At 48.9% G+C, this 27,676-nt stretch overlaps 1 protein-coding gene across 5 annotated transcripts; it reads right to left on the bottom strand.

Annotated features, from left to right (window-relative positions):
- Positions 1-18,321: 18,321 nt before the first annotated feature.
- Positions 18,322-26,629, bottom strand: LOC135965507 (uncharacterized). Of its 5 annotated transcripts, none has more exons than XM_074004572.1 (4): positions 24,670-26,629; positions 22,952-23,061; positions 22,109-22,284; positions 18,322-21,303 (listed from the first exon to the last, which is right to left on the bottom strand). In XM_074004572.1, the coding sequence occupies exons 1-3, from the start codon at positions 25,616-25,618 to the stop codon at positions 22,123-22,125; spliced, it is 1,221 nt and encodes a 406-aa protein (XP_073860673.1). In that variant the 5' UTR covers positions 25,619-26,629; the 3' UTR covers positions 18,322-21,303; positions 22,109-22,122. The 5 variants fall into 5 exon arrangements, with proteins under 5 accessions (XP_073860673.1, XP_065378656.1, XP_065378655.1 ...); XM_065522584.2 differs by having other exon boundaries at positions 22,109-22,191; XM_065522583.2 differs by having other exon boundaries at positions 18,322-22,191.
- Between the last annotated feature and the right edge of the window lie 1,047 nt (positions 26,630-27,676).

Raw genomic sequence — 27,676 nt, 5'->3', positions numbered from 1 at the left:
CTCACGTGATCCACCCACCTTGACCTCCCAAACTGCTGGGAATACAGGCATAAGCCACGGTGCCCAGCCCATATAGCTATTTAAATTTGACTAAAATTAAATAAAATTAGAAGTTCAGTTTCTCATTTACACTTCAAGCATTCAGTTACCCACAGGTGGCCACTGACCAGAGGCTGGTAGAGACGTCACACTCCGCACTGCAGAAGGATCTATGGATGAAGTGGCTCTAAGATAATCTTGGCATCTTTATATTGAAGCTACCAAAGTTTTACTCTGATTATTGTAGGCATCAGCATTCTCCCACTTAAAATGTCAGTGCTATTGCAACGATCAGATCTGTGACTTCCCAGAAGCTCTCCTCTTCCTGGACAGATAACTGCAGAGCATCTGCACTCTGCCTCCACACTGAGGGACAACAGAAGCCTCCCCGTAAAATCAGGGGGAGGAAAAAAAAAAAAGAATCCCTAGTCCCTCTCCCCCTACAATTTTGTGAAACTCCTCTTAATATTCTTCTAGAATAACTGCCAGAGTTGCAATAAACAAGCATCCCTTGACCAGGAAGCAACAGGGAAGCAAGAAGAGGGAGATGAAAGGACCCTCTGTTCCCTCTGGAACCCCAGGCCCAGCCTGGACTGAGAAAAGGCAGCACAGCCCGGCAGACCTGCACACCTGATGCAAACCATGCACACGGCTTCCCCAGGCCTCGGTCCCCCGTTCTGCCCTCACTGGCCACTGTGGCTCTGTTAGAGGCAGATCCCTGAGCCCCAACACCCACAGCCAGTCCCTCCTTGCAGGTCTCAGCTCTGCTGTCACTGCTTCCCTGATGCTTCTCATCATTCACGAACTATAGCCCCTCTACCCCACAGCCCTTGCTACCGCCCACCCCACCAGGGAGTTTGGCACACAGCAGGTGCCTGACATGCCCCAACGGGCGGGCATGTCAGGGTAGGGCTTGGAGTTCCAATGGCCACGTCCCGCATACCACCACAAGTGCCACAGAGGCTGTGGAAGGGGTCCAGGCTTCAGGTTTCAGGCCTGCACTCAGCGCCTGTGGTCCCAGCTACTCGGGAGGCTGAGGCAGGAGAATGGCGTGAACCCGGGAGGCGGAGCTTGTAGTGAGTTGAGATCACACCACTGCACTCCAGCCTGGATGACAGAGCGAGACTCCGTCTCAAAAAAAAAAAAAAAAAAAAAAAGTGGCAAACACCCCATGTCTGCCCTGGCTCCGGCCATCTCCATGGGGTGGACAGAGCTTCAGAAAACCTCACTGTGGAGAGGTTTCCACAGGCCAGGCCTTTGCTCAGCAGATGAGCGAGAGGCTCAGCCACCCTAGGGAAGAAGCTCATATCTGCTATGTTACTGATGATATCCACATAAATTTCTATTTTGTCTCCCACACACAGACCTGGGATCCATGTTTGAGCAAGCGGCTCCTACCAACAGACCCTCCATGCCATCATTTCCCTGACCTCCCCAAGAAGAGCCAGGCCAGGCAGCGTCCCCACATGGGCGCTGGGGCCCAGGAAGATCTGGGTCCTGCCCCTCTTCTCCCTCATCCCTGCAGCACCTGGCTTGCTGTGGAAGCCCAGCAGTGCTGACTGAACCCACATTCACCTGGGGTGTTCAGGAGAAGCCTCTGTGCAGAAATCAGCTGGGAAGCAGGGCCGTGTGTGCTGGCCAGATCACTCGAATGGATTTAGAGAACTGAATTTTCAACACAGGTTCTGCCACCAAGTCCCTCAAACCCTTCGTGAGCCTGGAGCCACAGAGCCATTTGCTGCACTCCCACAATCTCTCACCACCCTGCGCAGAAGCCCAGTTTATCCAAAGGACCATAACATTTTGCGTGTAAACAAAGTTTGGCATAGTGAATTAAAAGTGAAGTCACCACTTCTATTTTCTATTAATCCATTCATTCAAACATTTATCTCTTGAGTATGGGCATCGAATACTGTGGAATTAGGATTTAGTCCATGCCTTCAAGAAATATACATCACAGAAGAAAAGGCATAGCTTGTAACTAACAGTGGTGAACAGGCAAGAAATACACATTGCAGAAGAAAAGGTAGAGCTTGTAACTGTAACAGTGGTGAACAGGCAAGAAATACACATCATAGAAGGAAAGGTAGAGCTTGTAACTAATATCATAGAATGAAAGATGTAGCTTATAACAGTGGCGAACAGGACAGAATCTCACAGGTTCATCAGGAGCCGCCGAGGAGGAAGCCATGATTCATTTCCACCTGCAGTAGATAAATGTTTTCTGGATAAAGTAACTTTTCTAGAGTGATATCTGCTCCTCATTATTGAAATCTTGCTTGATAGGGTATTAAATTACCACTTTATGTGCTGCTTATATAAAATACATCATTGTCAGGGGAGGTTATAAAATAACCTTAATACTTCACACAAGCTTCGACTGTGAATGGTGCGAGGCAATGGGACGATGTGTTCCCGTGTTCTCGAGATGCAGAAGGGGCAAGACCCTGGTTCCCTTCTCCTCCCCACCGCCCTGTTCCCAGATGAGGGGCAGAGGCAAGGCCGCTGTGCAGTCCTAGAGCTGGCTCCAGGTCCAGGACACCACGCCCGGACTCTCTGCACCCCATACGAGAATTACAGCTTGGTGGGCAATCACCAATTTACCTGGCAGTAGGGAGTCCTTCATCAAAAGCCTGTGCTTCCAGGAGCCAGCACAAAGTAGGAGCCCCCAGAAAAACTGTTTCAGGTGCTCCTGAAACCTGGGTAGAGTCACAGCCTGGCAGGAAGCACCAGTGATGAAAGTGTGCCCAAGACTGGGAGGATGGTCAGATGCCTGGAGACCAGACCAGCCTGCAGCAGATGACCACTTCTCTCTTGTTCGTTAGAGATAGACAGTCTGGGCTTCATTTTGTATGTGGAGTCTCATGGCACAGAAATACCACAAAGGGATTAGACTTCATGTACCCCAATTTTTTAAATTAAAAAAAAATCACATTTATTGCAACTAATTCTAAATCCAAAGAAGAAAAATAAATAAGTATAAAAATGCATGCCTACAAAATGTAAACCACAATCTCTTTCCTCACAGGAGACTCAAAATTTAGTTTACCTTTTCTTCAGTTTTATCTAATTTTTTTAAGCCATTACTGAGGTGTCTCCTCACTGCCTCATGAGGAGGTTCATGGGCTTTTGGGGGCTCTTTGCTGTTTTATCATTTTTTAGGTTTAAGGGCAGGATCATTTTCCCACACTTGTTTGCTTCCTTGATGGCCAATTTTTCACAAGGACATCATTGTGCATCTGAAAACCTAGTAACTGAACTTCATTAAAAGTGAAAAAAATAAGGTCATGTTGGCTGCTATGACAACATCCTCAGTCACCGAATCTCCCTGGGGTACCAGACACAACCCCAATTTCCTTGTAACCCCAGCATGCATGTATCGCTGCGGCTAACAGGACTGGCCTATCCTGGGGGAGGTATGAAAGCAAAGAGAAGAGAAGGCAGGTGACTCATTTAGGAAACTCAGGTGATCCTATCGAGCCACGTTTCTCAGGGCGTCAGGGGACCAGCCACATGCAGGGAACCTCCTGGCCTGGCAGGTGGCAGACTCCTGGCACCCTCCTCAGACACGTTAATCAGAGAATATAAAGGCGGGTAAATTCTGAAAAGTATCTGTAAAGGAAGGACTTAGCTCTGCTGTGAGCCCACTACATGCGGGGTCGTGCAGGACGCCACTCCCAGCGTCCAGTCTCCATTTCACCCTCCTGGGAGGAACACCCGTCAAGTCATAGAGCACGGTCTTCAGCGAACACCTTCCTGCGTGACCTCCACTGTCACCCAGCCCTGCAGGAGTAGCCGCTGAGTAGGGGAAACAAGTCTTTTCTTCTGATCCGGCCACCTTGACGCTGGGCATAAGACCAACACTCCTATGTCTCTGGGGAAAGGAGCGGCCCTGGGCAGGAATGCACTTGGCAGCCCCAGGGAGGGGCCAGGTGTGGAGGACCAGTCCTCTGTCCGCAGACACATCAGTATAGTATCCTAGAGCAGAACATCCAGCCCAGCTGAGCCTATATATGGCCGCACTCTGGACAGCAACTTCCCGGTGACCAGGGGGACTGGGCCAGAGCTGCTCAGCAGGGCTGCCCTGAATTTGCAACCTGAAGAAGCTGTACAGTCGTACGTGTATGTTGCCTTAAGCCCCTAGGTTTTGGGGTCACTTGTCAGACAGCGACAGACAGTGGATGCACATGGGCTCCCAGGCCACGATGGCCTCTGACGGCCTCACCCGGGCTGTCTCATCTGTTCCCGTGACATCACGTTTCTCAGAGCCAAAGGCTGCCAGGGCCCCTTCTTTTCTTCACAAAGTCGTTACAAGCTCACAATACACATTGAAAAAAAGCAATCTGTAAAATACAACGTATGACGCAATACAGGGTGAACGCGCAGGCACATACACACGTGAAACAGGCGCACACACAAAACAGGTGCATGCGAACAGGAACAGGTATACACGCATGAAACAGGTGCATGTGTGAAGGTGTACACGCGCCAAACAGGTGTGCATACACACGTGAAAGCACCAGACATGAAGGGCTGTCTTTGGGAGCCCGGTTTTCAGCCATCTCCCTCACCTTTTTACATCTGCATGATCAAACACAGCACACAGCTTTTTATTTATGCCACAGGTTGCATCACTACACTCTAGAACTGCAAGGCCTCCCACTACCAGGACTAGGTCAGGTCCACCCTGTGCTCCAGGGACCAGGCCGCCTGCCAGCCCACACGGGCCTGCCCCTCGGATGGTGTGGCTGCTTCTAAAACAGAGGCTGAGCCCCACCCAGAGACCTGCAGTACCTGTTATTAAATCAAGACTTGGCTGTGGGTAAATGTGAAGATTTTTAATAAACATGACTCTGAAACATTCAAAGGACCGTAACTGAATGCTCCTTTCGCAGCCACGGCATATTCAGACGCTCATGGAGAAGGCCAGGCCAGGGTGTGGGAACCCACAGAGCCCTGACAAGGCAGACTCAGAGATGTGTGGAATAGTTAGCACTGATTTTGTTTTGACACTTGCCTTTTATATTCAGATTAAAATAAAAAGCAAGATGCAAAAGTAGCTCACATTCTATTTCAAGTCTTTATTTTTGTAGTAACTGGGCCCCTTTCCCTCTGATTTCCCAGCCAAGCGTTAAATTGGCCCAGCTGGGATTTGACAAAGTCTGGGCCTCTGTTGTACAGTAAGTGACGGAGGTAGGGAGGGGAACAGGAGTGGTAAGGAGGAGTGGGGCATAGGGAGGGACAGAGGGAAGGAGAGAGAGAAACCACCAAGGGCTGGAGGCAGGAAGGATGCTCCCTGGCAGCCTCAGGCTCCCCCTTCCAATGTAACTGAGCTAGCATCACGCACGTGGTGCCGTCATATGACTTGGCTGACACACGCCAGAATTACAACAAAATGCTTAAGGAGAAGAGTAAACACCAGCATCTTCAGATTAGGGTAGTTTCCCAGTTTCACGCTTGCCTTGTATGACATTCTATAAATTGTAAATATAACGCATATTCTTACCAGCCACGCTGTTTCCCAAATACTAACTATAATAAAGACCAGACAGCATCTGAGTACTGAGCGTGTGTCAAAGCCCGGTGAGGTAGGCATCATTTACTTAGCTAGAGAAAGAAACCGGCTCTGAGAGAAACTTCCTGAGGCCAGGCAGCTGTCTCCAAACCCACCTTGTGCCTCTTGACCCTGAACGTGGAGGACCCAAGTCATTCACATGAATAATTTACCTACATGCATGTCAGATTGAGATTCAGCCCCCACATCTATCATCTCTATGTAGGAATGTGTCAAGGAAGGTACAATTCTATGACCTCGAGCTGGGGGAACAAAGGCAGGCACCCTCGACACAGATGTGGGGCGGGGGCAGAGGTGGGCGCCCAGTGCAGGGGTGGGCAGGAGCATGTCCAGCCCTGCCCAGTCACACAGCCACCCTGCCATGCCAGTGCAGGGGCTGCCACCGTGTCTCGGGGAAAAGCAGCTTCTCCTGCACAGGAATCTACCCCTGAAAGCGTATTCCTGAGAAGGTGTGGACCAACATCTCGGAAATCAGACACTGTGTAACACGCTTATCTCTACACGCTGCCTATGTCAGGGAATCATCTCGCCATCAATTATTTCTGGTAAATACTGATTATTCTAAGTTAACTGAGGCAACACAAGAACAAAATAATGGAAATGTCAGAGTGAATCCGCTCCACCTGCTGAAGAGCTGGGACTAATGATGAAACATAAGGAATCCTGGAGAACACAGCAGGATCCCAGACCCTGCGGACCAACCCAGCCTCCCCACAGTAGTTAGCCGTGGGGCCAACGAGTGGTTTCCAAGGAATCTCAGAGGTTCTCAAGGTCTTGAAAGTTTAACAGGAATTGAATATTTGCATCTGAGTCACACGAGCACATTAAAAGTAAAACGTCTCCTTTCCACTAGAATTATGAGCTTGGGGCAGTGGCACTGGCTGTATCTCATGCTCATGAGATGTTTGGGGGCAACTGTGCATCTCAGGTGAATCATTTATAATAATGAAAGAAGTGCTTGGGCCCTCGATCCAGGACCACAGACCCCACCAACGAGGGTCTAACCAGGACAAGCCTTGGCCTGGAATGGCTAGTGTCCGTGGGGTCTGGGAGGAGCACCAAGGAAACTCAGGGGCAAGCCCCACGCAAGCTCAGCGTGTCCTACCCCACGCAGTCGGCATCAGCCACAGGGATCTTTTGTTGTTTTTTGTTCAGGAAGGAACATATTAAAAAGCCCGGGGCCCAGGGCCTGGACTCCTCAAAGCTCCCCACAGAGCCGAGTTAATTGGCACCTTCCCTCCTGTTAAAATCAACTGTATATGGCTGCTGAGAGCATCTCAGAGCAGGTGCAACACTGAGCTTCCTTGCTGTCCGAGGAAAGCAGGAATTCCAGGCCTCTGCCTTCCTACCTCCCCAGAGGCTCTGGCCGAGGTGAGCTCAGCTTCTCCCAGGTAAGGAGCACAGACCAGCTTCCCACATGCCCCTCAGGTCACACAGCAGCGGTGCAGACCCTTTGCACCTTGGCACGAGCCCTCACAACCCACCCCAGAGGCAGAAGCCCACCCCTGTGGCCCTGGCCTGGCAGGAGGCAGCTACTGGGACCCCTGCTCAAGGTTCCGCACAGCGAGGTCCAGCCACAACAAGTGAGACATCCACCCACCCGGACATTCGTCTTTAACCTAAAACAGACACAGGAATTCAGCGAGGGGTTCCTTCCCCTGATGAACCCTTCCCTTCTGTTCTCATCTCTCCTTCTTGCCCAGTCACAGCCACCCAGCACTGTGCCCAAGGCCTGACTCCCAGTTTCACGGGGAATCCAAGACAATTAGTATTTTGAGAAACTGGGAGCTACATAGAAAACGAGTCGGTAAAGCCAGTGTCCACTGATCCTCCACTCCACACAGCGGACTGCTCTAGTCCTCGGGATAAACCCACACCGCGGGGAAGATGCGATCAAGGCGGGCAGGTCGGAGAAGCCGCAAAGCGGGTGGTTCAGAGAACAAGGTCACGTGAACACAAAGCTAAAGTGTTCAGCGGTTGGAAGACAAAACACAGGAGACAGAAACACTGACCGTTTAAAAAGAAAAGAAAAAAAAAAGCCTCACTGTTAAGAGTCCATCAAGATTTAAGTTCTCAAGTCACAATGTATCAGCACAGACTTCTCATAATGCCTGAAACTTGGGGCAGTAAACACGTGAATCAGTTCTCCCAAGTCCATCATTTTGTTTGATGAGTCTCTTGATTCTCAGGCTGGTTTCGAAGTAAGCCCTTCTCTGTTTGTTGATGACTTAATAATTAACATACTTGAAAACACATTGACTTCCAAATTAATCTGCTAACAAAATATTCATTTCCACACTTGCTGTCATCCACAGAGAAAACACAATCACTTTCTGGTTGTAAAAATATGAGAATTCGAAGCCCCCTTGGCCATCTGAACAGCTCTGCTTTTGACAAGGGCATTCCAAAGCTAATCTGAAAAACTAGTCCAGGCCATGATCGTTGGGGGTTGGACTTGCCTCATCACCCCACCTCCCTTCTGGAATTAGACAGAACTTAGACTCTTAGTCTGATGGGAAACATTTACAATCCTCCGAAGCTACCAGGAGGATTCCCTCCACGTGACAAATCTTGATCTCCACAACCCCTTATCTTACAACTCTCTCGACCAACTGTCAATCAGGAAATTTTTGAATCTACCTATGACCTGCAAATCCCTGCTTCCAGTTGTCCCACCTTTCCACACCAAACCAATGTACATCGTACATTTATTTGATTGTTGTCTCATGTCTCCCTAAAAGCTACAAAACCAGACTGTGCCCCGATCACCTCGGGAATACGTTCTTAGGATCTCCTGAGGGCTGTATCAAGGGTCATGGTAACTCATTTGGCTCAGAATCAATCTCTAAATGCTTCACAGAGTTTGACTCTCTTTGCTGACACAGTACCTTTCATGGGTATTCATCTGGAGGACTCACAATCAACCGGAGGTAGCAGTTGCCCACTATACAAAAGTCTCTGCAGGACTGAGCCTCTGGCATGGGGACTCCAACCCCTGAAGTAGCAGCTGTCCCACGTCCCACGGCCTGATAGACCTGCACCTCCCGGGCTTCTCATTTCAGAGTCTCAGCAACAAATCTAACAAATGTGGTAAGCATCACAGAATATTCGAGGCTTTTGGCTGTTGCTTCTCCCCAGGTTTACTCTAAAACCACAATGGGAACTCTGGGAACAGGATGGTTCTCAGTCACTGACCCTTCTGGTAACACACTGTCTCCAAGGCCCTTTCCCACCAGTCACAGCTTCCTTCGAGTCAGGCTCGAAGGCCACCTCCCCAAGAAGGAAACGTCTTCAATCCAGCAACCACAGCTCCTGGTCCCATCCAGAGCTTGTCTGCAAGGAAGGGAAGACTCCTCATTCCAGAGAGAGCAGGTGCCACAAACTCAGGGTTTTAGTCATTGTGAAGGCAAACACTCATGAAATTAATACACTTTTTCCGCCTTGGATACTGACGTTTCCTCTTCTGGAGGTCAGCCAAGGTCATCTGCACGAGTCACAAGTATGAGGTTTCTAGCCCCTCCTTCAGCGTCAGCAGCGTGGCTCCGCTCTGAGACCCTCCTGCACCAGCCAGGCCATGCACCTACTCCCACAACTGCTGTCAGCAGACTACAGCGATTCTAGAATCATCAGCAAGTTGATGTTCCGAAGGATGCATTTTAAAGAAAAGTGTGTAAGTTTTACTGCATGAAATCAGCTACATCTTTTTCTACTCCAGAGGCTTTTTGTTTTGCTTTCTCAAGGTCCTCTACAATGATCCCGACAGTCAAGGTTCCCAGTTACAGGTAGAGGGTTGGGCAGGCCAGGTCTGATGTTTAACACACACAGAGGATCCACGTCAAAGGATTTTTACTGTTCACCAATATCATCAGGACAAGCTTTAAGCAGTAATAATCTCCCTGTCTGGAAAACTGAGCTCACTGGAGAAACAATGCAATAGATGTGTTTGACAAAGTTGCAGGTGGACATTTTAGTGAATGAATCACTATTTCAATTAGGATAATGGCTCACTATTCAATGGCATGTTTTTGTCAATTTTTATAATTTCAGCTTCATGCATTTCAATCATGAAGTGAGACTTGTACCTGATATAGTACAGAATCTCTACAAAATAGACAAAATTCCAATTCTGTACATTCACTCTTTTTCCATATGCATACGGATGGTCGTAATTTAACTTGGCATTCCAACAGGATTTCTCAATTAAAATGTCTTCTACTTTAAACAGTACGTGTTAAACATTACACAATCCATTCTTAAACATTTATAACAGGGTCAGCATGGCCAGTTTTAAAGATTTCTTCCTCACTGAAAACAAGTGTTTAACCAATAAATGGTTTATTCTAAAATATTCTAGAGACAGAGATACATTTGGAGAGTGGACACACTCAACACAGAAATCCGGAACATCAAACAGGCACAACCAGCAGTGAAGGTGGAAGGGGTGCCATGTGAGTGCCCCTAAAAACACACACAAGCCTGGCTGCTTAAAAGGAATGAATATAGCTCAACACTCCTATATGAACCTTGACGTGTCTGCTGCCTTACAGAATCCTCCTAGCTGAGCTGCAGGAATCTTCCTTGGAGCCTTTTTTCACCTACACTGCCTACAGGTGCCCACTGGGCTCCCTGGGCAGTATCGTGTCTTTGTTTAGAATATCACAGTATTTGGAGGCCTGTTTAATCCCAAGTCAGAGCCTTATCATAACTCAGACACCATCCCTCAGGGCTTGTGGGCCAACTTCGGCTAATGCAGTCTGCTCCACAGTGCCCTGCAGGTGGGCCTGGTGCATCCACACGATTTTAAGATTTGGGGCTGCCGTTTTCTGCAGTCACAGATGCCGACTTACATATTCATCACGACTGAAGACAGCACGTGTGTTTATGTTCCTTCTGTAATGGTAATAATCATGGCAACATTTCCCCGATCCTTAAAAAAGCCTCCTAACAGTAGTTGTATTCCACCCCCTTCCTTAAAATTAATAGAATTTACCAAACTAGGTGAAATCAGTCTTCATGAGAAAGTGACAAATCAGTGTTCACACAATGGCATAGTAGCTGGGCATACAGTGTACATCAATATCCCAAACTAAGCACCCATCACAATTATTCCCAACTCGCAGGAAAGCTAGAAAAATCAGAAGGCTTAAAATATAATTATAAATGAAAATAACAAGAAACCAAAGTTTCTGAGGAACATTTGTTAGTCAAGCAAGGAAAGCCATTAACCAGTGCTGATTGCATTGCATTTGATTACAGCAGCCAAAGACGTGTCCAGAGGAAAAGAGACTTTAAAAGATTAGTCTTTCAGTAAGAATGGTCGCTTAACAAGTTCAGACTACTGGGCTACACCAATCGTCAATTAAGAAGCAAGGCAAATGAGTGTGAGTCATTTTCCTTGATTCTTAATGTGTCGAAAATCCCAACACCGCTAAGGTCATTCAGGGAATCGAGGCTCCATTTGAAGAAACTGAAGAATTAAAGTCTATGAATAATATGAATAAACCAATTATCTAAGAGAAGATTTCAAAGCTGAGAACACACTAATTCCACGCAACCTGAAGTGGAATCTGCTCAGATGTGTCATAACCAATAAAAAGACTTTGGGGAGCCAATTCTCACACCCTGTGAGAATATGAAGTGTCTCAGTCCATGGTGCTCCTCTCATTACTCACTGGCAGGCCCTCGGGGGAGAACTTTCCCCCTCTTGCGTGAGGTTGGGGCAGCAGTGTCCAGGTGAAAGTCACTGGCTCTCTTGGACATAAACATCCTCGTCTCCTTGGTCTCTCCGGCCCACAGCTCCAACTCCTCAACCACGGATCACCCTCCCCACACCCTCAGCCTGGACGCCACCTTGGGGCGGCCCCACTCACTTCCCCTCTCATCCACAGGCCTTCACCGCCTGACGTTCAAAGTCTTAAGAACCATCGTTCCACACATTTTCTCCAGAAACAGGAGCAAGTCTAGTACCCGTTATTCCATCTCAGCCAGAAACTGAGGGCTAAATGCAGCAGAGCTAAGGGTGTCCACACAGAAGCTGAGCACTGTGTTCTGATCCTGGTTCTGCCGCTCGACTCCGCGGCGTTTTGCCTGTCTCCTTTTGGCCTCTGTTTCCTCATCTCTAACATGAGGTAAAAGAAGTTCCCACCTTAGGAGGTTTCTATGAGGACTCAATGAGCCAATATGTCTGAATCACTCAGCATAGCGTCCGGCAGACACCGAGCACTGCACAGAACTCAGCCTACTCGGCCGAACACCAGCTCCCTACACTCAGTGCTCTTCGCATCTCAGAAATAAATGCATAACACATGAGCAGAAACTAGAAAACAAATATCTTCCTGACGTGACTTCCTAGAAGACTCACTCAAATGCACAATAGAAATCTTTCTTCTGTGTTTGACCATCACCTTTACGATAATATCCAAGCAAAACCACATTACAACTCAGTGATGTAACATCTACTAGACACCTGGTGAAGATGAAGAGAACACACTTTTCTGGTCCCCTTTGCTACCAGCAATTTCCCTTCCTCTGTTCAATGGCAAGCTGCCAGGTGCTGCAGAAGAGGGTAGTACTGTCACTCCCCTAATCAGTTAGAAAGCCCGGACCACCCCAGGTCAGTATCAGGGCCTCAAGTGAGCACAGACAGGAGAACATGTCCATTCCATCAATAGACCAGGTGTCAACATCCTCTCTGTACAAAGCATCATGCTGGCCTTTGTATGTATGCAGCGTTTAAGTACCACCCTTCCACAAGTTTCAATTCAGCTGAGGAAACCACATGAGACTCCTAAAAATATGAAACAGTGTCTGAGTTCTTAAAAAAACAAAAACAAAACAAAGGCCTAGACAAACACGCACACCCCTGTAATGCAGAGTCAAACTTTCAAAACCACACATTTCACATGCAGTGAAACTGTCGGCAACTATAGTCAGCCCAGAAGATCCCTTTTCCATCTTAGCTCTTTTTAAACAAGGCATATGAGGAGTAATCAGCTTTTCCAATAATAAGAGATGGCATTTTCCACAGACTAACCCAACTTCACCTAGAATTTAAAACCACAGAATTCACATGTGCTAAAGGAATAAGGATATAAAATCATGCATTTCCTATTTGCTACATGTAAGCTTAGTTTTAAAAGACATATCATCAAATGCACTTAAATTTCAAACTCCTGCAGTTGCCCAAAACCCAAGCATAAAAATGCATGCCTCTGGTCACGAAACAGTGTCAAGCACAGCAAGCAGATTAAAGCAGGAGTTACCCTCCCAGGCTGGTGCCCTGCTCCGAGGTACATAACAGTCTAATAACCGAGTCCAAGGGTGGAAGGAAACCACTGACCAGCACTTCACACGCTGGGAAGCAGGCAGGGCCATGTGAGCACTCAGCTTTCATTTGCTGTTTCAGATCCGCATCACCTGCTCTCCTGCTAGAGGTAACACCTTGGACTCCTGCAAAGGCCGGCATTCAGATGCTGTCGGACCCTGACAGAGATGGGGGGATTCCAAACCCACCAGAAAAAAATGAAATAAAAAAGAAAACTAAAAAACCTATCTCAACACTGGGACATGCTCTAAGAATAGAAACTTCTAAAACCAATGCCTTATTTTAGGTCTTTCTAAGATCTTTAGTCCAAACAAATGTAGTAACTTACATTTTAGAGTGTCTGAAGAAACGTAATCTTTTTGCCCATTTTTAAACTAACTGTAGTTACTCTTCACTAAAAGCCTGGCCAGGAATCTTACCAACACGCTTTTTCATGTGACCCTCGTGGGGTAACCGTGCCAGGCTTCCTCAGAAGCGGTGTTGCTGCTGCCGGTTCACCTGGTGCATGTGCCACTGACCCACCAGAGACTCCACCACACCCTGGAGCATGACAATTGCCTTTCCTCTCGAGTAGCACGCCACAAACAAACAGCACCAACACGCCGCACACTGATATTTCACAGTTCACTTAGACTTTGACGCTTACACATTCAGATAGCAAAACAGATGCCGGTGCTGAGGAGGCAGGTGTCAGCACCTTCTCCTGCCCTCTCCAGAGGCGAGGGCCCGTGGCCCCCGGGACACAGAAGCCCAGGTTTTCTTCATAGCAACCCCTGGCCGAGATTTGAGTCTCTCACATGGAGGCGGTGTTTGCAAAGACAACGGCAGCACCTCTGAGGGTCCCAGCAGGGTGCAGCCGTGGCCACAGGCACCACGTGGAGCAGCATCTGTGGCTACTGTGATGCCACAGAGACATCTCCACCACAGCACGTACTGCTTCTGAACCAAGGCTCGGATGACCGAAATCCCATTCCATAAACCATCAAAGGCTGAGGAAGCCATCTTAGAACTGATGTTCCAGTGGCTCAAATCTCATTGAGATGGACTGACCTATTCAGAAAAGGAATAATAATTCTTTGTAATTGGAAACAAGCTAAATGTTAAGACTCACTTGGTTGCACAGAGCCCAGATCAGCATCATCTGAGAATTTGGAATTACATGTATCCAGGGCCCAATCTCAGAGCCACCAAATCAAACCCAACTCTGGTGGTAGGAGGACAGGCACCATTTTGGAGGGGTCGTTGTTTTGTTTTGCTTTTTGAGACAGAGTATCACTCTGTTGCCCAGACTGGAGTACAGTGGCACGATCTGAGCTCACTGCAACCTCCACTTCCCAGATTCAAGCTATTCTCCTGCCTCAGCCTCCTGAATAGCTGGCATTACAGGTGCATGCAACCACACCCAGCTAATTTTTATATTTTTAGTAGAGATGGGCTTCCACCGTGTTGGTCAGGCTGGTCTTGAACTCTTGGTCTTCTGATCTACCCGGCTCAGCCTCCCAAAGACAGGCACCTGTTTTAACAGCCACCCCTGCTCCCAGTCACAACATGACTGAAAGTCGGCAGATAATTAACTGAGTTGTTGAGTCTCTTAATCCGAAAAGACTTCCTAAAATCATCTGAATATTTCTGCCAAACGAACATTCTCTCCTCTGCTAACAAGCCGTGAACATGATACAGAGAAGTTTGGTTTTGTTTTTCTGTGACAGAGTCTTGCTGTCATCCAGACTGGAATGCAGTGGTGTGATCTATGCTCACTGCAGCCTCCACCTCCCAGGTTCAAGGGATCCTCCTGCCTCACCCTCCAGAGTAGCTGGGACTATAGGTGGGCACCACCTCACCCCGCTAACTTTTAGTTCAGACAGGGTCTTACCACGTTGGCCAAGCTTGTCTCCAACTGCTGACTTCAGGTGATCCCCCTCCCCGGCCTCCCAAAGCGCTGGGATTACAGGCACGAGCCACCACGCCTGACTCAGAAGTGTTTGACAGAGGCTAAGGGGAGGCTCCTGTCCCATCCTGGAACATCCACGTCCCACCCAGCTTCCCACACCAACTACGACACTCAAAGCCGTCACAGCAAGGGCAGCTGCATCCCCGCAGTTCTCTGCACTAATGCCACAGCTGCGTGAGCTGCCATAGCCCTGGAGCTGCCACTCAGCCTTACCATGCTGGCACAAGCACAGCAGAAACTACCAAGCCCCCAAGAGGGAGGAGTGTGGCCCAGGGGAGTGAACCAGGAGGGAGGACTGGGGGCCCAGAGGAGTGAACAAGGAGGGAGGAGTAGGGGCCCAGGGGAGTGAATCAGGAGGGAGGAGTGGGAGCCCAGGGGAGCGAATCAGGAGGGAAGAATGGGGGCCCAGGTGAGTGAACCAGGAGGGAGGAGTGGAGCTCCAGGGCAGTGAACCAGGAGCAAGGAGTGCAGTCCCAGGGGAGTGAACCAGGAGGCAGGAGTGGGGGCCCAGGGGAGTGAATGAGGCGGGAGTGAACCAGGAGGTAGGAGTGGGGGCCCAGGGGAGTGAACCAGGAGGCAGGAGTGGGGGCCCAGGGGAGTGAACCAGGAGGCAGGAGTGGGGGCCCAGGAGAGTGAACCAGGAGGCAGGAGTGGGGGCCCAGGGGAGTGAACCAGGAGGCAGGAGTGGGGGCCCAGGGGAGTGAACCAGGAGGCAGGAGTGAGGGCCCAGGGGAGTGAACCAGGAGAGAGGAGGGAGGAGGGAGGAGTGCAGCCCAGGGAGTTAACCAGGAGGGAGGAGTGTGGTCCACGGAGGAACTAGGAGGGAGAAGTACAGTCCAGGGAGGAACTAGGAGGGAGGAGTGTGCTCCAGGGGAGTGAACCTGGAGGGAGGAAGGCGGCCCAGGGAAGTGAACCAGGAGGGAGGAGGGAGGAATGCGGTTCAGGGAATGAACCAGGAGGAAGAAGTGAAGTCCAGGGGAGTAGGGAGGAGTACAGTCCAGAGGAGTGAACCAGGAGCCTCTGAGTGTAGCAAGTTCACACACCTCAAATACCTCCCACATCCATCCGCGTTCAGGAAAGGGACAGAAGCCATGCAGGAGCTGCAGCGCTTTCTCCTCACAAATGAGGAGTGAGGATACCGACTCATACATGAAATCAGAGCCAAAGTTCTACCATGGTGGGGAGACTCTGTTCAACAAGTTTCATAGACCCAAATGGGAGCAAAAGGAAACCAATCATACAAGATGAGTGGATGGAAAGGGATCAGAAATTTAAGCCTGTAACAAGCTTTCAGAAAAAACTTCACTTGATCTGCAAGATGGCTGTGGCTCTGCTTGATCATTTCTGCAAATGTCTAACCCGTGATGAGCCATCTCAGAGCCATTCAAGAGGAGTAACAAAATCAAAACGCCAAGGCACGCTCTGTATTTTAGATGGCCTGCAACAGTACGGAAATGAGCAGCGGTGCCAGAGCTTTCAAATTTGTTTGAAGTAAATTCCAGCATGAGGGCAGCATTTTCCTGGCTGAAGCAATGAGGTGGGCTCCTGCTGACCGCATGGGAGAACAGCGTTCAGGTAAGGTGCAGTCAAGGGTCTGCAAACCATGATCCCCGACCGAGCCTTGGCCAGGGAATCAGAAGTGATTTTTACACTTTGAAGTTTTAACAGAAGAAAAATACGCAGAGACTTCTGTGGCCCACAAAACATAACACATTGCCTACCCTGCCCTTTACAGGAGCTTCTAGCTTTGGTGTCAGTTGCAAAGTGTTTCTATAAAATAATGTCACCAATTCTCAATCATGCCAGAAAATGTCACACTTCTGAACAACTCTCAGTGGAGATGCACCATCCTGTGTTTCACACAGATTTTAGTTTTGAAAAAACCAAAATAACGGAAGTAATTCAGCTAAGTATTATAGTAACACAATTTGAGATACATAATGTGTGACAACAGAATAATTGGCATTCTTGTGAGAAAATAAACTAGCTCAAAGTCAAACACAAAATAACAAACCAAAGAATGTTTTGGCCTCTCAAAGTGATCAGTGAAATTGGGAATAACATTCAGTTAAATGATACTTTAAAAAAAAAAAAAAAAAAAAAGCAAAAACAAAACAAATACCACTACACCATCACTCCTTAAATTTATTTAACTACTGCTGCAAAATAAAGTGGAGAGGCTTCTTACTGCAGGGTAATAATCGGCCATCTTCACCATGAAACAGACCGTTGTGGAGGCTCACGCCCTTCTGCCCACAAAGGCAGGGGGAGGGAGGAGAAACAATGGCAAGAAATGGACAGGGCAACCATCACCTAGTCAGCAATTGTACCCTCCCACCTTTCTGCTGGACTTGAAATTTTGGAGCCATCTGGTTTTACTTTCCTATATCCATAAGTCAGCAAGTTCTTGAAGCCAGAAATCTACAATCCTTCTGGCAGTCAAGTCCTCTTATCCTTCCCCCATGTTTTAGGGTCCCATCAGCTCAACCCTGGATAGAATCAATGGCCTTGGAGCTCCAGCCAACCTTGCACTCCACAGACTGAAGTATGCCAAGAGCCACTTGAGGCTGCCACTGCCATGACCAAAGGTTTTCAGAGACAGTCGCAAGCACTGCACAAATCCATGTGGCTTCATCAGGTGCAAAGCGACTCCAGCATTTCATCGAGCCTGCCGCTGCCACCATAGCTGTGAGTCTATGATGTGTCAGGAAGGGAAGGAGGACACCATGTAGATCATCTCATTTAAGCTTCAGTGTCACAAGGTGGATTTTGTCGTGCCAGTTTTATGGATCAGGAAAGTTTTAAAGAGGGCAAGCACAGGACCCTGCTGACACAACAGGAAGCCCCGCAGAGGCCTGGGCATGACCCCTGCCCCACGCTCCCTGGGTCCTGATGTCCACTCCTCCCCCATGGGAGCCTGATCCTGGGTCTGCCTGAATTGCTACCATTCCTAAGACACGACCCACGTCTGCCAACCTCATCCTTTATCTGTTTCCCGCAGCCCAGAGGCGTGTGCTTTTCCATCCAGCCAGACATCACACTTCAGCACCTGCACCTGACACCACTTCAGCCAAAAGCTTCTCTCAAACCTCCGCCCACACCTGCCGGTCACACAGGTCTGCACCTATCACCTTTCTTACATGAATTCTCACGTATTCCTCTGTAGCACCATCCAACTGATTATAGTCTGTTGAGAGGAGGAAGCTTTGTAGATAAGTCCACATGCTACTTTGCTCTCAGCACACCGTCTTGCATGAGGTAACCAATTAACAGCAAATTCATTTCAGCACAACATTTCCACTTGCAGAAATGCAGAGCTTAGAGCTCTGGTCACAATTAAAATTGGGTTTCATTCATCATTTGAAATTCCACGTACTGCTGCTGTTATGCCCAGACCGTTTATTCCCCGAAGAAGACCACCAGAGTCCAGAGTCAAAGCTAAGCAGCAAGGATCTTTATTACAGGTTCGAACCTGGAGCTCTCACTTGCTCGTGAAACGAGACGGGCAGGAGAGCTCCCCTACTGAGCTCCGAACAATGTTATATAGTCTAAGGAAAGTAGGCATAGAATCATTATACAAATTAGAGGTATGATTGGCTGGAGTTTGAACAAAGCGATTTGGCAAACTATGATTGGTTCCCGCCATTTCTGATATTTCAGTACAACCCTTGAGGCAGAAGAGCAGTTTTACACAAAGGCAGTTAATTATATTGCATCAGGTTGCACGACCAGTTTATGGCTATCTTGCTTAAACACACCTTGTGACCTGGCTATCTTACTTAAACATTCCTTGTGACCTGGCCTCAGAAAGAGAAACATGTACTTACAGAACTTACGAAACCTCTGGTACGTGCAAAGATTAGAGAGCAGAACAAGGGTGTAGCGGGTGGGGGGCGGGTACACATCTATCTTTGTGTCCTTTCATTTCTCCCTTCTCATAAGTAACTGGATGTCCAATCTTGGATTTCCAGAGTCTTATAATATAGCCTCACTTTCTGGGTGCAGGAGAGGCTGGTGATGGCTACGGAGGACCATTAGTTGGATGGTATCAAACCTTTCTCTGACAAATTGTAAAATTTTATTTACCACACAGGGGCCTATAGTGAATAGAAGTAGTAAAGACATTAGGGGGCCTAAAAGGGGTGCCAGAAGGGAAAACATTGAAGAGCTCCACCAATTGTTAGCGGCTGTAGTGAATTGTTGCTTTTTCATTTCTAAGCTTAGTTCGTGTAGGCGTTGGACTCTTTCCTCAACTAACCCTGACTCATTTATATAGAAACAGCATTCTTCTTTGAGGAACATACAGGTACCTCCTTTCTCAGCCGTGAGTAAGTCTAAGGCTCTGCGGTTTTGAAGGGTGACCTGTGCTAGGGAGGTGAGCTGCCGCTGAAGGGAGGCTAGGGAATAGGCGGAGTCTTCCATAGCAACAGAGAATTGTTGTAACAGCTTGTCGTTTTCTATCATGGAGTGTTGTAGGGCCCCTCCTGCTAACCCCGCTGCGACGACAGAGGTGGTTAAGGATATTCCGGCAATTAGTGGTAGAAAAACTGCTCGTCTATGTCGCGCAGTTTTAGTTGGGGCGGTCCCTGCCCAGCCTATGAACTCTGCCGGGGTTAGCAGTGTCAGTCGGGGAACTAGGGTAACAGGGATACACAACTGTCCGTCAGAGATGCTTTTGGACAGAGTTTTTAACAGAGTCATATTACACCAGAAGAACACACCAGGGGGAGCATATATGGGACTATTAGGGTATGTAGCCGATTGGTTGCAGAGGCTGTTGCTAAATGCCGAATAACAATAGGGGTATTTCTCTTGGTATGGGTCACGGTACAGGGCTACATCGGGTATCGTGACTATCGATGAGTTAAAACCTGTATAGTTTGTGGGAGGGGAGGATAGAGGAACAGCCGTTAATGGTGGTCTTCCTAGGGTTGCACACATAAAGCAAGAGGACAGGTCGCCTAAACCAGTGAGGTTGGCGAATGCTAGCCCTTCCCGTAATAGAGTTAGCCAGGAGAAGGGCTGCAAGTCTTGTGATAACTTGGTTTCTTGCCTGTGGATTTGTGTGTGGATTAAGGGTTGAATCTGGACTAGACTTCTCCACAGATATAAATGGCTACTGGGCCAGGTACTAGTTGATGAGTAATATACTCCCCCATGTTGTGGGGTTGTCCACCGAGAGTCCCATGGGTCTCTAATTATCCAAGTGTAAGTGACGGGAGACTCAGTTTTGTAAAAATACCACCCTTGTCGTTCTCTCCAGTATCGGACAGAGTGCGTCTTACAGTAGCTATATGGGCAACCTGCACTCTGGTGCCACCAATAATTTTTACAATTATATTCAGTTTGATCATATTCAAAACAGATCATGGGTGTTGCTGGTTGGGCAATCTGGAACCTAGTGAAATTGAGGTAAACTATAGTATTACACCCTGAGGGGGGGCAGTCTGCGCTAGCTAGCAGTTTACCCGCTTGGGGGGTTTCCCCGGGGTGAGTTTTGTTTTCATAGAGCCAGAACCTCCAGACATAGGGATTAGACGGCGCAGCAGTGAGGAGAGTCAGATGCATAAGGCATAAAAGCATAGGTAAGCTAGACATGGTTACGGCTATGGGGATGACGGCGCAGGGTTAGCTTTAAGGGATTGTTCTTAGCTTTGTCTACAGTCCATGTAACCGGTGCTCCAGACGGCTCGAGAAGGTCGGATGTTGGGTCCACTGGTTTGACGTGTGTGTAGTGGATCCACGAAGCGATGCCTTCTACTTTGAGAGCGGTGGGAGTAGTCAGGAGTACTTGCAGTGGTCCTTTCCACCTGGGTTGAAGAGTTTCTTGCCGGTGGCGCTTGACTAGGACCCAGTCTCCCGGCTGGAACGGATGAGGCGTCGGCGGAGGTCCTGCCTCGTACAGTTCTCGTAGTCTGGGCCAAATTTCCTGGTGAATTTTCTGTAAGGCTTGTAAGGAGAACAGGAGCTCAGAGACATTTTCAGTTTCAGGTTTGAGTAAGTCATCTTTTAGACTGGGGACCAGGGGTGGGGGTCTGCCATACATGATTTCATATGGTGTGAGGCCTAGTCTGTAAGGGGTATTTCGGGCCCGGAACAGAGCGTAGGGGAGAAGTACTACCCAATTAGCGCCAGTCTCCATGGTCAATTTAGTTAAGGTCTCCTTCAGAGTCCGATTCATCCTTTCTACCTGTCCTGAGCTTTGGGGCCTATAAGCACAATGTAATTTCCAATTTGCCCCCAGAATGGAAGCCAAATCCTGACTTACCTTAGCAACGAAGGCTGGTCCATTGTCTGACCCTATTTGGATGGGAAAGCCATACCTGGGGAGGATTTCTTCCAAAATTTTCTTTGCTACAACCTGAGCAGTTTCTCTCTTAGTTGGGAACGCTTCTGTCCATCCTGAAAAAGTATCTACAAAGACAAGTAAGTACTGATACCCATATTTTCCAGGCTTTATCTCAGTAAAGTCTATTTCCCAATAGATACCAGGCCTAGTTCCTCTACACCTAATTCCTGTGGTGGTCTGGGTTTGGGGGCAAGCGTTGTTTAGTTGGCAGGCTTTGCAATTTGTTGTGACATCGCTGGCCAGTTCAGCTATGCGCCTGATTCTAAACTTGGCGTGCCTGATTAAGTCCATCATTCGCCGGGCACCCAGGTGGGTTGTCCGGTGGATGTGTTCCAACACCTGCCGTCCTAATTTTTCTGGTAGGATGGTTTGGTCATTTATATCAGTCCACCACCCATTTTTAACCTGTTTTAGGGGAAGCGTGTTCATCCATTCGCGATCCTGTTCGGTATAGTCGGGAAAACATGGCAAATTTCGCGGGCCAGGATCGGGGAGCTGGAGCGCGAGGAGCTGACTGGGAGCTTTTGCTATGCTCCTTGCGGTTTGGTCGGCTAAGAAGTTGCCTTGAGCAATTGGCGTAGTTGGTTTCTGATGCCCAGGGCAATGTACAATAGCCAATTTCTTTGGTTTCCACAAAGCAGTTAATAGAGCTAGGATCTCTTGCTTGTTTTTTATTTCTTTGCCTTCGGCTGTTAATAGTCCCCTTTCTCTGTAGATGGCCCCATGTATGTGCGCAGTAGCGAAAGCATAGCGGCTATCCGTGTATACTGTTAGTTTTTTCTCTGCCCCTAGGGTGAGGGCCTGTGTAAGGGCTATCAGTTCGGCTCTTTGGGCCGATGTCCCTGGAGGCAAGGGTTCCGCCCAGATTACCTCAGTCTCTGACGTTACAGCCGCTCCTGCATACCGCTGGCCTTGGTGGACATAGCTGCTGCCATCAGTGAACCAGGTGAGTTCTGTGTTGGGGAGCGGACGATCTTGCAGGTCCTCCCGCACCCCATGCACCTGAGCCAGTATCTCAGTGCACTCATGGGACGGGGCGTCCAAGTCTGGATTTGGCAGCAGTGAAGCAGGGTTTAAAGAGGTTGGGGGCAGAAAAGTTATTCTGAGGGGGTTTAACAGCAGTCCTTGATAGTGGGTGAGCCGGGCGTTACTCATCCATCGGTCCGGCGGCTGCCGGAGGACGCCTTCAATGGCATGCGGGGTTATAACGCGCAACTCTTGCCCCATGATAAGTTTATCAGCGTCTCGGACCATTAGGGCGGTCGCCGCGATTATCTGGAGGCAGGGTGGCCAGCCAGCAGCCACTGAATCTAATTTTTTTGACAAATAGGCAACTGGCCTCTGCCAGGGGCCTAGGTACTGTGTTAACACGGCTTTTGCAACACCCTTACTTTCATCCACGTATAAGTGGAAGGGTTTGGAGACATCAGGGAGCCCCAGCGCGGGGGCTGATAACAAGGCAGTTTTGATTTGCTGAAAGGCCAGCTCAGCCTCTTCCGTCCAATTGAAGGGCTGCCGTTCCTTTGTTGCCTGGTATAGGGGCTTGGCTAACTCAGCAAATCCGGGTATCCATAACCTACAGAACCCTGCCGACCCCAGGAATTCTCTCACTTGCCGTGTTGACTGGGGTCTAGGGATGCGTAGGACTGTTTCCTTTCGGGCTTTGGTTAGCCAGCGTTGCCCCCCTTTTAATAGGTACCCCAGATAAGTTACCTCCGACTTGCAGATCTGAGCCTTTGTTGCTGAGGCTCGGTAGCCTAGCTCCCCCAGAGTCTTCAGGAGGTCCTCAGTCCCTCGAACACAAGTTTCCGGGGACCTGGCCGCTATTAAGAGATCATCAACATATTGCAAAAGAGTTATTTCAGGGTGTTGCCGCCGGTACTCACCCAGATCTTCATGAAGGGCTTCATCGAACAGAGTTGGCGAGTTCTTGAACCCTTGTGGCAGTCTGGTCCATGTTAGCTGACCGTTGATGCCCCTCTCAGGATCCGTCCATTGAAATGCAAAGAGTTCTTGACTTTTGGGAGCCAGAGGAAGGCTGAAGAAAGCGTCTTTTAGATCAAGAACGGTATACCACTGTTTTTTGGGATGTAAGGCACTCAGAAGGGTGTATGGATTGGGCACAGTGGGATGTATGTCCATGACCCTTTTATTAACTTCTCTTAAATCCTGTACTGGCCTGTAGTCCGTACTGTTGGGTTTACGAACAGGTAACAGTGGAGTATTCCAGGATGAGTGGCAAGCCCGTAGGACTCCCTGGTCTAGGAGTCGGCGGATATGGGGCGTAATTCCTTCTCTTGCCTCCAGGGGCATAGGATATTGCCGAACCCGAACGGGGTCCGTCCCTGGCTTAACTTCCACAAATATGGCAGGTCGATGTTTAGCTAGCCCCAAGCCCCCAGTTTCTGCCCACGCTTCAGGGAAACGCTGGAGCCAAGAGTCAATTCCCTGATCGGGGGGCTTTTGCTCTTGATGGAGTCGGTACTCATCTTCTAAGGTGACAGTCAGGATAGATATTGGCCTGTTTTGGGAATCAGTTATCTTGGGCCCTTCTGGCTCAAAGTGGATTTGGGCCCCCATCTTTGTCAGCAAGTCCCTCCCTAGTAGAGGGCAGGGGCTCTCTGGGATGACTAGGAAGGAATGGGAGACTTTTCCCGTTCCTAAGTCTACAGTCCTCTGGGTTGTCCAGGGGTATTTTTTGATGCCTGTGGCCCCGTGCACCCAGGATGTTTTCTTAGACATTTTTCCAATTGGTTTGGTTAGGACTGAGCGTTCCGCCCCAGTATCGACCAAGAAGCGAACTGGGGACCCCTCCACTTGCAAAGTTACCCTGGGTTCGGGGAGGGGGTCCGAACCCCGTCCTCCCTAGTCAGAGTCCTGGGTAACGAGTACGGAGGTAGGGTTAGCTGGTCTCCGTTTCTTTGGGCAGTCTTTAATCCAGTGGCCACGTTCCTTGCAATAAGCACACTGATCTTTTTCTAATCCTTGCCTAGGGCCTTGCTTTTTCTGCTTTCTGTTTTGGCCATTTCCTGCCTGGGGGAAAGCTGCTACTAAGACTTTGGTCATTTCTTTGGTTGCCTTGAACTGTTTTTCTTCTGGAGTATCCCTATTATTATAAACTCGCTGGGCCATCTGAAGGAGGTCCTGAATCTGCTTTCCCTCTAAACCTTCTAATTTCTGGAGTTTTCTTTTAATATCTGGTGTTGCCTGGTTTACAAAGGACATTACTACCGCTGCCTGATTTTCCGGTGCTTCTGGGTCCATAGGGGTAAACTGTCTGAAGGCTTCCATTAATCTCTCTAAACACACAGCGGGGCTTTCTGTCTTACCTTGTAACACAGAATATACTTTAGCCAAATTGGTGGGCTTGCGAGCTGCAGCCCGGAGACCCGCCATTAGAGTCTGGCGATAAATGAGCAGTCGTCCCCTACCTTCTGCCGTGTTGTAGTCCCATCTGGGCCGGGTCAAAGGGAAAGCCGCATTAATGAGGTCAGGATTTGCAGTTGGCTGGCCGTCATCTCCTGGAACCAGTTTTCTGGCCTCAACTTGGATTCTTTCCCGCTCCTCCGTTGTGAACAGGATTCGGAGGAGCTGTTGACAGTCATCCCAGGTCGGCTGGTGAGTAAACATGACACTGTCTAACAACGAGGTTAGATCTTTGGGATTATCTGAGAACCGAGCATTTTGGGACTTCCAATTGTATAAATCACTGGTGGAAAAAGGCCAATACATGAGACGGGAGAGCCCGGTATCATCGAGCGATCCTATTTCTCTGAGAGGCAGGGCTACAGTGGAGTCAGGGAGTCGGGAAGCTTGGTCCCGCTGTACGCGGCCTCGTGTTCGGCCGGCCGGCCCCCCCAGGTTACTTTCACTCTCGGCTGCTTCCGCTTCTCGGTTTCCCTCTACGGAAGCACCACCCTGGGGGACTGGGTCCTGCGGGATAAGGTGCTGATATGGTGGGGGAAATGTGGGTTCTAACGTTAGGGGGTCCTGGCTGTCCGGCAGCACAGGGGCCGAGGGAGTAGAGGGAGTCTTTTGTCTTGTAGGTCGCGTTACTAGGACTTTGCAGGGCTCAAGGATGAATGGAGTTATCCAGGGTGGTGGGTTTTCCACAAGATCCTGCCACACTAGAATATAAGGAATTTGATCAGGATGTCCTGACTGCCCTGGCAGGAAAATCTTAGTTTTTACCTTAGTAATAATAGAGAGACAGAAAGTTCCTTCAGAGGGCCACCCTACGCCGAAAGAGGGCCACTCCGAACGGCGGAAAGTAACTAGCTTTCCCTTCTTTAGTTCTACGCTTAAGTTACGCCCCCGAGCCTTCACATCCTTAAAATTGGTAACAAGGAGTGAGAGCGGCGTGCTCTGGTTGTTGCCCATCTTTGGACTGCTCCTACAAAGAGAAGGGGGGACGAAAATGAGTGTGAAGCAGAGGGGAGTATCCGACAGGTCCGGTCCTGGAGGGGGAAGAAAAGGTTTTATGTTTCGTTTTGGGCTTACACTTAACACTTAACAATAACGGACAGACAGTAATAACGATGAGCATTCGCGAGCGCGTGTCGGACTTCCGACCTGAGTCAGACGGGGCAACCAAGGATGGAGGCCCCCAGATGGGCACTGGGGAACGTCTCCCACCAGTCCCGAGTGGCTGTCTTCTAGCGCGTCCGCCAAGACCGTGCCACTTACAGAACAGACCAATACAGATTACAGATTACGGATTTCGCGAAATTTCAGGGAGACAGACAGAGACAAAGACAGAGACAGTGACAAAGCCGGCTTACCTACAGATTAAGATCCGTTGACTTGGGGGTCTGGTGGGCTTGGGGGAAATCCCGGACGAGCCCCCATTTGTTATGCCCAGACCGTTTATTCCCCGAAGAAGACCACCAGAGTCCAGAGTCAAAGCTAAGCAGCAAGGATCTTTATTACAGGTTCGAACCTGGAGCTCTCACTTGCTCGTGAAACGAGACGGGCAGGAGAGCTCCCCTACTGAGCTCCGAACAATGTTATATAGTCTAAGGAAAGTAGGCATAGAATCATTATACAAATTAGAGGTATGATTGGCTGGAGTTTGAACAAAGCGATTTGGCAAACTATGATTGGTTCCCGCCATTTCTGATATTTCAGTACAACCCTTGAGGCAGAAGAGCAGTTTTACACAAAGGCAGTTAATTATATTGCATCAGGTTGCACGACCAGTTTATGGCTATCTTGCTTAAACACACCTTGTGACCTGGCTATCTTACTTAAACATTCCTTGTGACCTGGCCTCAGAAAGAGAAACATGTACTTACAGAACTTACGAAACCTCTGGTACGTGCAAAGATTAGAGAGCAGAACAAGGGTGTAGCGGGTGGGGGGCGGGTACACATCTATCTTTGTGTCCTTTCACTGCAACAGCAGAACTCCCTCCTCGCTAGGCTCTGCCCAACAGACATCATTCTTCCAGTGCACGACTCCCATCAGAACCCCGGCAACAAGAGCCCCACAGGCTGCCCAGTGCCTCGGGCTGCAGCTTCCACACTGGGCCAGCACTGGCCTAATGACACGATGGGAGTGGTGCCATCAACAACTACAGGATCTGAAGCTGGCCAACTGCTCTGTAGAATGGAGACATGTTAGTAATCCCTGACATTTCCACTGACAGGCTGCCCAACTAAACTGGGAAAAATCCACAAAATACAAAGAACCTGTGGGGAGGAGCACTTCTCTCTCCAACCTGACAGCAAACTGTGGCTGTGCAGACGACCTCTTCGGGAATAACTGTGGACTGCATCTCAGGTCAGCACCAGCACCACTGAGGGCCAAAAAATCAGCTCCCCCCGACCCTCACTTCCTAAGGGTCAGCCCTGTGGGGAAAAGAAAGAGATCAGCCTGTCACTGTGTCTATATAGAAAGAAGTAGACATAAGAGACTCCATTTTGTTCTGTGTTTGTGATACTGTTAATCTGTGACCCTACCCCCAACCTTGTCCTTTGCAAGAGACATGTGTTGCGGTGACTCAACGTTTAATGGATTTTGGGCTGTGCAGGATGTGTCTTTGTTAAACAAATGCCTGAAGGTAGCTTGCTGGTTAAAAGTTATCACCATTCTCTTAATTTCAACTACCCAGAGACACGTACAAGGCCAAAGGTCGCAGGGACCTCTGCCTAGGAAAGCTAGGTATTGTCTAAGGTTTCTCCCCATGTGATAGACTGAAACTATGCTGCTAAAAGGTTTATGGAGATGTTTGCATATGCATCTCAAGGCACAGCATTTTCCTTTGAACTTATTCATGTCACAGAGGTTTTTGTTCATATGTCTTACTGCCGATTTCCTCTTTTTTCTTTGATCCTATTGTCCTGCCACTCCCCTGTCTTTAAGATGGTAAAGATAATTATCAATAAATACTAAGGGAACTCAGAGACCGGCGCCGGTGTGGGTCCTCTGTAAGCTGAG

The sequence above is a fragment of the Macaca fascicularis genome, chromosome 10, assembly GCF_037993035.2.
Source record: "Macaca fascicularis isolate 582-1 chromosome 10, T2T-MFA8v1.1".
Classification (NCBI taxonomy): Eukaryota; Metazoa; Chordata; class Mammalia; order Primates; family Cercopithecidae; genus Macaca; species Macaca fascicularis.
This window is presented reverse-complemented; position numbering and strand designations above follow the sequence as displayed.

What these genes read in the sequence shown, in the direction of transcription:
- LOC135965507 (XM_065522581.2), bottom strand. Translation starts at nt 25,618, where the DNA reads ATGGGCAACAACCAGAGCACGCCGCTCTCACTCCTTGTTACCAATTTT. An exon ending in GGACTACAACACGGCAGAAG is followed by an intron (nt 21,304 to 24,669) that starts GTAGGGGACGAC and finishes TTGTCTTTGTAG; the next exon opens with ATACTTTTTCAGGATGGACA.